This window comes from Labrus bergylta, chromosome 6, assembly GCF_963930695.1.
Source record: "Labrus bergylta chromosome 6, fLabBer1.1, whole genome shotgun sequence".
Taxonomy (NCBI): Eukaryota; Metazoa; Chordata; class Actinopteri; order Labriformes; family Labridae; genus Labrus; species Labrus bergylta.
Window position 1 is genome coordinate 6,066,960 of NC_089200.1, and position 13,409 is coordinate 6,080,368.

The 13,409-nt window shown below is 37.5% G+C and overlaps 1 protein-coding gene across 10 annotated transcripts in view; it reads right to left on the reverse strand.

The window, feature by feature from the left end:
- The window catches only part of LOC109997158 (discs large homolog 1-like protein), a 117,079-nt gene that overhangs the window by 37,048 nt on the left and 66,622 nt on the right, over window positions 1–13,409 (reverse strand). For 6 of the 10 annotated variants that reach the window (XM_065955617.1, XM_065955618.1, XM_065955620.1 and 3 more), the window contains 7 exons: window positions 12,612–12,665; window positions 9,292–9,342; window positions 6,600–6,724; window positions 6,033–6,202; window positions 5,430–5,566; window positions 3,809–3,953; window positions 2,291–2,423 (listed from right to left, as the gene is read on the reverse strand). In XM_065955617.1, the coding sequence (XP_065811689.1) occupies window positions 2,291–2,423; window positions 3,809–3,953; window positions 5,430–5,566; window positions 6,033–6,202; window positions 6,600–6,724; window positions 9,292–9,342; window positions 12,612–12,665 (815 nt within the window). Of the gene's footprint in view, window positions 1–2,290; window positions 2,424–3,808; window positions 3,954–5,429; window positions 5,567–6,032; window positions 6,203–6,599; window positions 6,725–9,291; window positions 9,343–12,611; window positions 12,666–12,753; window positions 12,915–13,409 lie in introns of those variants that run through there. The other 4 variants (XM_065955622.1, XM_065955624.1, XM_065955625.1 and 1 more) reach the window with 2 other exon arrangements.

Genomic DNA, 13,409 nt, shown 5'->3' on the forward strand with positions numbered 1-13,409 from the left:
AGAGAGAGGAAAGGGTTTTTCAAATTGGGATAATTCACCAAAATGACCAGCAGATGTCAGTATGGCACTATCTCTGTTTTGTTGCACCAACACAGTCAGTGAGTTACTGTTATGTCCAGAACACACACACACCTACTTCTGACTCAGCCTATACGTACTGTTACGTTCAGTGAGAAGGTAATGAAAGTAATGAGATTGCACTTGAGAAGCTTTAAAAAAACAAAACAATGATTTATTAACAACTTCAAGTAGATATAATCAATTGAAACCGAGCTCCCACTGGAGATCATAACCAGAAAGGGTTTCGTCTCATTCCTGCACTCAGGAATCCCGTACTAAGAAATCCAGATTTAACAATATAAAACGTGCAGATTGATGTTAATGACACAATCCAAAGCAGTTCCATCAGAGTGTGCAAACCACTCAACAATCATATTGTCCTCGTGAAAAATATATATATATATAATGTCATAATAGCCCACATTCTTCTGAAACACTGAAGTCATCCATGATCAAAAGGTGAACAACTTTAAGTATGAATACTCAACATCTACATAACACTCTGACTACAAGAAAGAAACAAAGATGAGTGCATCAATATGAAACTAGTGGATGAGAAACCGTGAAAGATTGATCCACATTATTTCTGTTAATTTATTCAAACGGCACTCCCAGAAAAAAAAAACACGAACAAAACAGTACATGAATCATAAAACAAAGCTTGCTTTCGGGTTATTTGAAAAGAGCGTGCGCACATACTCGATATCCTTCTTAGGAGTTTCATTTCATTTAACAATGATTCCTTAATAAGTGTCATAAAAAGTTTCATTTCATTTAACACAGAATCCCTAATAAGCGTCACAAAGATTCTGTGTATAATTTAAAGGTTACATTCATTAATATGGGCTAGTGGCCTAGTTTAAATGTCCAGGCGTTACCATGTTAACATTCCCTGCAGCTCGGTTTAGTATACAGCTATTAGAATTTGTGTAATTAGAGTTTCAGTTTGGACAGATATTGGCATCAGTACAATTAAAAATAGCTGAATTAGTGCATCCTTCACTCACTTTCACATGAAATCATCTGCTGAAAGAGAAAGCAGATTCTTCTTTTCTATTGTGAACACTCAGTGGACATTTACTAAAAGCCTTAATCCTCTATTTGCATGAGAATCTAAACACGTGGATAGATACAGAGGGGAGAGAATAAGAGGCAGAGGGGGAAAAAGAAGGCCGAGAATAAAGCATGGCAGACGTCAATATGACCGCTATGCAGTCAGTCTGTGGCTTATCAGATTTATTATAATCAAAGGGCAATGATTGGCCCAGAGGACTATGACGAAATGAGTCATATTCTGGTAACCACAGTGACGCCAGTTGAGTGACGAGGGCTGTGATTGGATGTAATCCGTCCATTAAAATGGATTAAAGACAGTAGAGCAGCACTGGGAGTTTGTGTATGTGTTTGTGTGTGTGTGTGTGTGTGTGTGTGTGTGTGTGTGTGTGTGTGTGTGTGTGTGTGTGTGTGTGAGTGTGTGTCAGCACAGGGAGCAGCAGCAGAGGTCACACTGTACATCTTAGGTTGTCCATGCCCGTCAGGGACTCCTAATGTATCAGAATCTGTTGTTTTGGAGCAGTAAGAGCTCACAGGAGGACGACATGAAGGTAAAATAAGAAGAAGAGGACAAAAACTATTTCTTCCCACTAGTTTAGCCCAACTTATAAACTTTGTTTCATTCATGTTTTTGAAAAGAACCGTAATGATGTTTTTTGAAAATGTATTCCTCAGACTTGAGCTGACATACTGTAGATAATGGGATATACAATCTTATACATAAAGATAAGTATAGTTATGCATATTTGGTCATTTTTGAGTGTAATACAATAATCACATCATGAATATGTTTGGTCTAATGGAGTTATATGTAGAATGTAATAATGTAAAAAAAGGTTTTCATTGCACCAATCAGAAAAACATCTTTTGTCTATTGAGGCCCTCGAACAACCTGCCTGAGGAGATAAGGCGGGCAGAGTCAGTGGCATTTTAAACTAATTTTCATTCACTGTATTGAACTGCCTCTCCATACCTGCCTGTTGAATCTTATTCCTGTTATTTACATTTATAATTTTGCCCTCTCTGTTGATCTCTGTTCTGTTGTCGTGTTCCTGTATTTGATTTGTCTGTCACAGCACTTTGTAAACATTTGTTTTTAAAGGTGCTATATAAATAAAGCTATTATTATTATTATTGAGTCTCATAATTCTCCACATGTTTATGAGTCACATCTCACCTGGGGATGTCGTCGTCTCCAGCCATAGCCCTCGGCAGCGGTGAGTATCTGGGCGTGGTCAACGGGGCAGGGCTTACTGATTGGCTGCCGCTCATGTAGGGGCTTATATGGTTGTCTTGATGTGGGGAGTAAGCTGGAGGAAACAAACACACATTTTGAATTACTATTCTTTACTGGTACACATTTAAGATCATTTATGGATCCAATCATGGACTCTATTTAAAGATTATTATTTTAAATACTAACAAAAAAAGTTCAGATTGATTGGTAAATGTTCACCCTCGTTCTGTGTTTCTATTCTTACTGTCAGTACTGGGAATGTTCTGTATAAAATCAGAGAGACTGTGAGAGGCGGTGGTGTGATATATGCTGTTTGGTAACATGTTGTTTGATAATATGCTTATTTGGAGAAGATTCAAGTGGCTGTCATCCAGTGGACTAAATTTATCAAGCCTGATTATTAGTCCTTCATATCGCACATTTAAAACTGTCAGCTTGATGAATCATTACATATTTTAAACCATAATACATAATGTGTCTAACCAACTTAAAATGGCTTCAAACAAAAGCCTTATTAATGTTACAGCGGCCCCTCATCCTCTCTCTGTTCTAACTCTTCAACACCCCTTTTCATAAAAGCCCACTTACTTCTAATCAGCAAGCTTTCTGTTAAGTTACACCTGCTGAGTAAAAATGTTCTTGATAGGAAAGGGCAACTTCTGAAACATAGGTGTAAATGTTAGAGCCTTAGTTAAGCTACAGTCATTTGAAAGTAAATCTAGCACAAGATGATGCACTTTAACCATGCCAGGGTATTTTAAACCTTTGAGTGGGTGTCTGTGTAAGGACCCTGCCATGACCTGATGCAATGGACAATGTTTGTTTGAATGTTTTCTGTCTGGTCTTTTTAATTGACCTGTATTATTATGTGTTGTATGACCACTGAATCACCTCTCTGCACAACACATTTACCTTTCTCTGTAATTATAAAAGGAACCTTAACCTTAACCTTAAATATGAAAAGAAATACTCTTTTCTTCGCAGAAAAAAAAACTGGTCAGGCTTCTTCGATTGAGGAAGATGTGCCTGCAAGTTTTTATTCCATTAAAAAAAAATCACAATGTTGTCTCATGCTTCTGCCATTAGCATTTCAGAATTATATAAAAAGCAGTGTTTGTTAACATCTATCAGCTGCTGAGCATGTTACTTTTAAATAGTTTCTTGAAGGTGAAATCAAGTTACACGTTGTGAAATACTTCAAGTACTTTTACGAGCCCAGCATTAGATGTAAACTTTCTGTTAAAACCCCCTCCTAAGCAGAAATCTGCACCAACAGCTTTGTCTCTTGCTGTTCTTTATGGTTCAGCACCATCTGGCCCTAAAATGCTCCGTCTTCTCAGAGTGTGCTACATTCACAGGGCAAAATGTAACCACAAAGTGTGCCTGATGCTGTGTTTACAGAGAGGCCGTGTTATAGAAAAACATTTGGTATACTGTGGGTAAGTCTCTGGTACTCACAGTTTGTGACATCGGGCGGAGGGAAGTTGTCGTTGATTAAAAGGGAGGTGTGTTTGGCCACACGCAGGTAAACAACGTCAGGCGTGGACTTGAGAGCAGCCACTGCCTCCTCATGGGTGACCTCCTCTAAACAGGAGGCGTTTACCTGGACACACATGAAGACAACTGACACATTACCTCGGATAGGTGTGGACAAACTCACAGGCGCAGTATTGAGATAATATTAAAGTTAATGATTGAAAAATACAGAGAGGATGCTATCCTGCAGTGTAGTTGCTGTTTCCATGGTGTGTTCAAGTGTCTTTTTTTTTATACCTATACTCACATACTCATTTGATACTTCTGAGCCAAACCATGAGTAATAGATAAAATAGATCACTTTTCAGCAGCTTTAAGAGTCACTTAAAGGGGTTTTAAGGCACTTTGAATGCTGTAAAAACAAATCATTTACTGTCTCTATGGCAATCCCCATGTAACCAAATCTTCACTATCTAAAGAGAGACTCAATTGAAAAAGTTATCAAGTATTATGTCATTTGTTTTTAAGTCTGCATTAAAAAATCCCCTGAAGAAACTGTAACTGAGTATACCTTTTTGATTTTAGTTTGTAGTGTATTAAACGGATGTCCTGATGTTATCTACATGCATGCTTCCTTTTGTGTACTTCATGCTTTAGATTCTGTGAGCACCACGGCGCGCTCTGATTTATAACCCTGGGTCCTGAACTCATCACTGTATGCTTTATGAATTGGTGGGTTGGCCATCACTAAATCTGTGTAGACAGCTTCATTTATGAATTCATGTGAGCAAGGCCGTGCTGGGTAATCTGACATCATATGTGTGTAATCTTCTTATCCAAACCTACAGCAGCTATGAGCAGCTTCTCACCATGTTGTTTGGGTTATCTCACTGATACAAATACAGTTTCACTGCAGCATGGTTGCTGCCTCAGTAAGGGGATTTTAATCTCAAGGGCCTCCTGCTACAATAAAGGTAAAATAAATAGCAGGATAGTAGAATTAGACAGCATTTCATTGTACTTATACAGTAACCATTAATATATCGTATCTTATCTTAGAGTAGAAACTATTATTTTGTTTGATAAAGTTTGAGGTTAATTGGTTGTACCTTGTGTTCTGTGTATCCGCTAAGAGCCTCGTGAAGAGCAAAACACAAAGTTAAACCCTTGTACATTGTCCTTAAAACAAACCCAGTAGGTAAATGTAGGAACATGTAGGTAAGTGTTTTGATTTAAAAGTGGAATTGGAAAGCCTTAAAGTAAAAACTGAACGGGCTCAAGTAACGTTCAAACAATTACATTACACAAGAGCACACTTTTTCTGGCTTGCTTTGACTGAGGGTTAAAAATGAAACCTAAAGATATTAGAATTAATTTTGAATGGTAGTAAGGGATATTCATTAGTTAAACGTCAACTTCTCCAAAGGTCTTCAGTATTTCTTTTTATGTGTCTCACTTAGAAAACTAAGTGTCATTGTGTGAATCAATCAAAAATAAATTCCTTTAATGTTTACTACAATAGACACACTAGACAGCCTGATGATAAGAGCATACCACAAATAGAATGAACTGGAATGAAGACAAATAACAAAGTGTTTCTCACAGCCACAAGTTTGTCCCCTATCTGTAGCCGTCCGTCTTTGTGTGCAGCTCCTCCCTCGATGACCTTCGTCACGTAGATGCCGTTGTCACCTGGGACGTGTTGGTTTCCAACTCCACCTGCTATACTGAATCCTAAACCTGAAAGAAAACAGCAACAGGTCGTATTTTGGTTCTAACAGGTTTTCTGACAATGTTCTCTATTTCATGAATTTAAATATGCTGCAGTCCGGCCTTTTTTAGTTCGCTCTCCCTTTTTACCAGTTCTGGCTGTTAGAGTGAATACAATACAGATTTTTAGCTTAAATGTTTGAATGCTCTGTCACTATTTACTTTCCAATGATCACATATACTACACTGAAACATGCAGACTTCTGAGCAGAATTGGAAAAAATGTGACTTCATGATATGCTGTTACTTCAGGCACAAATTAATAACTCTATTTCCTCATGCCGCAGAGGTAAAAGAAGCTTGTCAACAAAATTCATTACTCTAATCTCAAAGTACTGATTTAATGTGCTGAATGAAGCCAAAAACAAAAATATGTCTGTTTTACTGATGACGGACTGCATCGAGAGGCCTTTTTACATTTGTGGTTTTTTCTCACCTTTGGGCCCTTTGACCAGCTTGATATCCATGACTCTCTCAGAGAGGCTCCTCCTTCTTCGTATACACAGTCTGACCAGACCTCCTGCCTCCTTCAGCGCCTCCACAGCTCCACTGTGGGTCACCTCCCTGACGTCTGCCTCGTTGACACGGACTATACAGTCGTTCACCCTGCACAGAACGGTAACGAACAGAAAGGTCCAAACATGAGAAGGGAAACAAAAACAATGGCAGCTTTGAAAATGACAAGATGATTACTGATCAATTTGCACCGACTTCTTTTTTTTTTTAATAAAACTGTGATCAGAAATGATCATCAATCAAATATCAGTGATGATCAGTAACGGTGACTGAGAGCTGGTCAAATCAAGATTAATCATATTTATGTCTTTAACATTTTTGTTACCATTAGATCCATAAATATTTAGTTAATATTCAATGGCTTTTTTCCCTTTTGAATAATTTCTTCATAATATTCTCATGGATTAATTAAATTCATTCTTATCTCAAATATTTAATTATTTAATGATTTATTTATGTGTGTGTGTGTGCGCCCCCGTGTGTGTACCTGAGTCGTCCATTCTGGGCGGCGGCCCCTCCAGGTATAATCTTGGTGATGAAGATAGAAGGATCTTCTCCAATGTGAGGATTGTCTGTCCCTCCTGCGATGCTGAACCCCAGACCTGAGTTACCCTGAAAATATTTAGAAAGAAAGAAAGAAAGAGTTGTAATGAGGAGAATCGACCTTCTGAACACAGTTATACTGGGTATATCTGATGTTTGAGGTGAGTAGATCAGTCAGGGATCATATACACTGTTATTGTTTTTCCTGGCTGATCAATCAATTAATTGTTTTCTCCATAACATTTCAGAAAATGGTTAAAAAAAAAGAATAGTTTTGTTTTCTAAAGAACAAAACAACAACCTCATATGTCAGATAAAAATCTGTGTGCTTCCAGTGAGGACCAGTCAAACCAGAAAATAGACCATTTTAAGTTTAAGCTAGAGAATTTTGCTTTTTTTAAAAAATTTTTACTAGAACATTATAATTGTTTTTCCAATTAATGGCAATATTTTTTAAGTTTTCAAAGTTATTAATATATTGCCAACTATAATTTCAGACTGGATGATCTCGGATAAATGGCAGAGTTACTCATTTAATAAAAACTCATTTTTTAAAAACTCTGTTTCATGTGGCGCCCTACCACAGAACAGATAACATCTTCATTGAGACAGCCGGATACTTTTAAATCTATATTTGAGTAACACACTGATAGTAATGTTTCTTTTCATTCCTGACCAAATGTAACTCATTGCATCTTTATCGCCTACATTTTCCCTCCTTAAAAAAGAAGTTTGTCTTCCAAATGAAGAACAAGTCAACTTGTTCTCTTTATTACCACATGACACATAGTAGAGCACCTCTATGAGTTGAACTCAGTAACTGATGACACCCATGGCTGCATGAGTTTCCCTCACTCTGTCATGCCTTGTCACCGGGTTTAAAAGCAAAAGTGTAATGTCTGTGCCTGTGTTTGCGTGTATGTCCATCGTGTCTTTAAAGCAGATCCCGTCATGCAGACAGAACCAGGTCACAGGAGAATAGAGAAGGGGAGACAGAGAGAGAGAGAGCCTCAGGGTGAGAGAAAGGGGAATATAATGAGGGAGGGGAGGGATGGGGAGGGGTTGAAACAGGAAAAAAGAAAGTAGGCAAGGATGGATGAAGAGTAGAGAGGACTGAGAAATAGGGTCAGCAGGGTTGGACTGAGGAGGGGGAAGTGAGAACAGAGATAGCTGACAATTTTACCCCCCAGAATTTATTTTAGAATGAATAAGATCATTCAGAAACTCTTGAAAATATATGAAATAACTTTCCATTATAATAAGACATTAGCGACCAGTGGAGGTAAATAATACGACTAGTGAACTTAATAGATGTTTTTGTGTCCTGAAAAATGCCCAATGTCATATTTCTTATGATTATGTCAACCCTGTCTGTCAGCCTAACCTCCAAATGGAATATTTAGGGCAATAATGTTAACCTGTTTTTGGCCCCAAAAATATTGTGTTATCTTTGTATGATTTCCTCTTCATACAACTTGTAAATAATCACTTGTAATCAAACCAGTCTCTTTATTTACTGGTGTGCAGAAAACAAGATCTATAAACAAGCTAGCTGGAGTTTATGATAACTTTTGAGCTATCCGTTTTAAGCATACAGCATATTTTAATGCCCATAGGTCATGAACAAAAATATGTTTCGGCCTATTCTGTATACACAGTATCTCTTAAGAAAAGAGTTTTCAGATCATCCACATTGATGGCCTAACACCTTTTGATAAAATACATGAGCTCTATAGAAAATGCAAATGATCAAAACTTAGCATAATGAGAACCAGGGACAGTGTTTTCTTTCTTAGCCTGTTAGCTTCAAAAGGCTGATTTAAGTCATTTGTTTGACTTGACATCTCGCATTGGTAAAAGTTGTAGGTTTGTTCTGATACCAGAGATTTAAACTTTTACGATACTAGTAAAAATCAAACAGTATTGATATCTCTTTTGATAGCACAGCATTAAAAATAGAAGTCATTGGCATCCAATATGCAATCATTTGTAGTTTTTAATGACTCAATATCGCTAGAAAACTCCTGAACACTGTCTAAATTTGGTACAGAAACAGTGAGAAATGTATTTGTGCATTTTATATCTAGTTACCTCCTTTGCTTTGTGTTTGTAATAGATATAAACTTGACTTTTTTCATATTTATGAGACACCAAAAGACTTAAAAAACTTTACCAACATGCAGATGTTATGGATCACTGCTGTTGTCTTTCCTTCTCTTGTGGCAGCTTTGGGTTCAAATAAGACTGAAGATCTCTAGTTTCTTTCTTTTAGCTGAAATCGAGTTGCCCTAAACTTATTACAATTAGCTCTCTGGAGTTTAAACAAAAGGCCTGACCCAAAAATAAGTTCTTAACTTGTTAACTTTATAGTTTCACTCGTTCTCAGCCTTTTTTTTTGCATTTTTTTTCCCAAACAAAGACTCAACTTCTTACAGTTGAGCGTAGACAGGCATCAAAAATCATCCAGCTTCTGACAGCACTGATGATGTTTGTAGTGTGATTATGGGGGGAGTAGGGGGGGAGGACGTGGGTCAAGCTGAACATATGGAGATACTGTGGAGGGCTAGTGTACATATACAGAGTGCATAACAGGCCTGCATAAAAAGAGTTTCCATTATTGTCTTTGAAGTTCTTACCCGCTCCAACGCAATTTCCTCATACTCATAGTCTGCTTCTGTTCCATTGGCCTGTTGAAGAGGAAGAGAGATGTGTCATTATGAGAACAGCTGTTTTTACTTTAATAGACACTTAAATACTTGTTCAAGTTTACTGTGCAGCTTTGGATGTTTATAATTCATACTTGATGTTTTTCTCTGTGCATGTAAGTAACATTTCTTTGTCTTACATTAAAACTTAAAGTTCATCAAATCCCTCCCTGCTTTCACATGAAATGAATGTGCTTTGAATATTGTCTGACAGTATATTTGATGTCATTTCAAACCAACTTTCTTCACCTGACACAAAGTGTGAGCTGTTGGTCTGATCATTAATTCACGCATGTCAAACAAACTGCATTACAGTTTCGTGCTACAGAAAAGTGAATTTAGATATTTGTTTCATGAATGACGCATGAATCCCAGAGATTAACTCGGTAATACGCATTATGTGATGATGTATCTCTGATGTCATATTTAAGAACATCCCTGATGAATTACCCAGGAGCCAATCAGGCTGCTCAGCCCTGACCGCCTACACTACAAAACATATTCATAAATCTTTATTTCCTGAGTGAATTAATAGCATGGAAATAAAATCTGATGTATTCTATATTCTTGGTTCATATCGGGATATGAGCGCCCCGTTGCCGTTATAGTTGCTGCGCACACATGCAGATACAAACACGTACACACAAACACTGTGGTCGAGTGGCATCCCAATGGCCCATGTAATCCCTTTGGCTGTAATCTGTGTCTCTGTGCGGTCAGATTAGTTTAGATTTTGAATTTCTGTGGTTTCAAATAGAGGGCAGAGTCTTCCATCAGCCATCATGTGCAGCGAGGTTTTTCAGCTATAACCCAGCACACACTCACACACTCTTATTATCTATTATATTGGATTATCTGCTATAATCAAGGACAGAATTCATTAGAATTAATGTTGTTGAAGGTTCCAGATTTTGCATAATTTAATTTGAAATTGAGACGTTATCATACACTATGAAAAGCCTTCTTCCTTTATGGCTTTGTTTGATGTTTAAAAAGTGTCAACTTTGCCTAAAATTTAAGTATTTGCCTTTATGATATCACTTCATATTATTGCTGTTTTCGCTGTACGCATGAGTCTTTTGGGGGAAAAAAAAAACAGCCCACAATCATATGAGTTGAAAGTGAAATCTGCGTGAGAAAACTCGATGTTTCCCTCTCTTTGTGTGATATTTCCAGGCAGTTCAGAGGGGAGTATTTCCACAGTAATTACATAATAAACTTATCTAACAACAACAGACACAGATTCTCTGCGGCAGCTGGCTACCAGTAAAATGACATCTGGATCCATCTAATTCTGGACCGAGATTCAGTCCAAATCCAGGACGCTGCTGAGCACTAACTGAGGACAACCGTTGACATAACTGAACAGTTTTTTAAATGAAATAAGTGAGTCAATAGTGAACACTGAACAAGTCTTTTAAGAACTGATTTGTTTTGGGTTTTTTCTGTTAAAAATTGTAGGAATTGTTTCAGATAATTGTAGATCATGCAACACTTTGATGTAGCAGCAACATTTTCAACCTTACAATTCACAACTAAGAAGTTTGCATAGAAATTTTACACGTTTGATATCAGTATAATTTTGAAAACAGTGGCAAGAATGAAGGTTAATAAATGTTCTGCATTGAGGTGCTACTTGGGTATTGCGTATAGAATCCCATATCTTTATTTGTGTGCCTATAAATGTAACAACAAAGAGATGAAAAAAACAAAACAATGTCAGGGCTGCATGTTAAACAAAGATTAGTAATATCGACTATCTGCAAGTAAAGCTTGAACGAGTACTTTGTGGGTTTTGGTAAAGCTGCTTTGAGTCATGCTTTATCTTCGCTGTGTTTGCTAAAATAAATCTGATGATTGAATCACACACCCAGATTATTCTTTTGTTAAATTCTAAAACAGTCATAAATTAATGTAGTACAAGCAATTCAACTGGAGGCCTCCACATTGTGACCTCCATATGACCTCTTCAGAGAGGCTTAGATACACCGCTCTGCTGCAAAGTTCAAGTTATATTCTCCACATTTATCTTAAAAACATGTTTACATCTAGACCACTTTTCAATCTCTCTAGCTTTTCTATCAGTAGACAAATATTGCAATGAAGTGTGATAAATAAATAAATATTTAAGAGTGCTTATTAGAAATACTCTATCTGTATCTTCTGTTTTTTTTCACCTGTTTTAACAACATGTCCCACCTGAATCCTAATACATTCAAAAAGCTTTTTTTCACCACTAAATTGGCACCAATTCATCTGAGAGTAGCTGAAAGCTAGCTTAAGCCTCCTCTCACTGCATCATTATTCAGATACAAATTCTTTATTGTCCCACAAGGGAAATTTGTTTTGCAGCAGGAGCACACAGAAGACAACACATACAAGAATGACATCACTGTAACATTAAACTGAAACCAAAGTAGAAAATCAATATTGTGGTGTCAATAATGGTGTTAAAGCAGGAATATTATACCTATAGGCCTTTGTCCAATTTGAAACATGTTAGCATGCTTGCTGAAATAGTATTGTTTATTTACATAAAATCATTTTCCTATTTCATTCCAATAAATCCAGAGTTTTGCCATTTTCTTTCAAGGGATGGGAAGGTGTCTGGGCAAAATGCATTTCATTGCACTGACTGTAAACTGTGCTTTTAATTTATATAGGCCAAATAAACTGAACTGATTGACTGAATTGGTGCAGTTGTGAAAACTATTGTTTGTTTACATGAAATATTTTGTCTTATTTATTGCGATAAACTCAGACTTTTGCAATATGCTTACAAGCAGCCAAACCTCCAAGCAGAAGAACGTTTTGAGACAATATTTGTTTTAAAGATGTAAAAAAAAGGCACTAGTTTGTTCTTTTAAACATCAATCTTCTTTTCTTTAGGGATGAAAAAGTTTCATCATTAGTAAATGTAAGCTTTAGAGTTCATTGATAAGAAATGTAAAGGTGCAGCCCTTTGGCAGTCAAATTCTTTCAAATCTTGCCCTCATGAAAAGAAATTCTTTAATACGCCTGACCTACACTGTTAATGTGAGACTAGCCACCAAAGGTCAGAAATCAGGGTTCAGGATCACTGACATTTATCCTGAATCTGTGTGGGCTTGCCCTTACTTGCCCTTTTGCAGGAAAGTCTTAAAAGACAACATACATGGGACCCAGACATGGCCACTGTCTGTCCTTTTACAGTTCTGGCATCGTGTTATAAAGGTTTAAACTCTGCGTCACCATATTGAACAAGTACTCACATAAGGGGGGGTTTCGACGCTGTCGGTGTTGACCACCACTGGAGGGGGGTTGGCCTGCAAAGAGAACAGTACAACACCTTTTAATTTCAAAGAGCCACTAAAGACAGATCGTATTTCACTAATATTGACAATCATGACTTACTCGTCTCATGTTTTGGTACAGCATGTCGAGTACATCTGCTACAGATTACCACCACGGAGCGACTGCATACACCGCATGACATACTGCACAGCCCTTATAATGGACAATACTTATGTACTACACTGCAGGCACAGCACTGTAAACTAACAGACTGTTTTTAAGAAGCTCTGAAAAAGTACTCCAAGCAATTCAGCACTGCATCATAAGAGCCTGTACTGTAATTTTACATCTCAGATTGAACTCTTATTTCAACCGCATTATGGCCTGGATAAGCCCAGCACAGCACAGCCAGGGCTAAAGCAGCAGGAGATGATCAACATTATCTTCTCTCTTGCTTCCTAAGCCAGCACAGCAAATGACAAAACCCCCAAACTAGATTCTAAACAGCCACAATATGTGCTTTTCTCCTTGTATGTGCAAAAGGAGCACCCATCTTATCAACCTTTCGTCATCCACTTTTCCCTCTCCTTTTTTTGCCCCAGAAGGATCTAACTGCTAGCTCCAAGTCCAGCGTCTGCAGCTCTAGGCTTCCCCGACAAACCAGCGAAGAGCAGGCCAATCCCAGTGAGATAATCTGAAGCTCCAGCTCTTGTGACGCAGCCCCAAAAAAAAGTTTACAAACGGAAAAGCTAACCACGCATCAAAGAAGTTAGCTA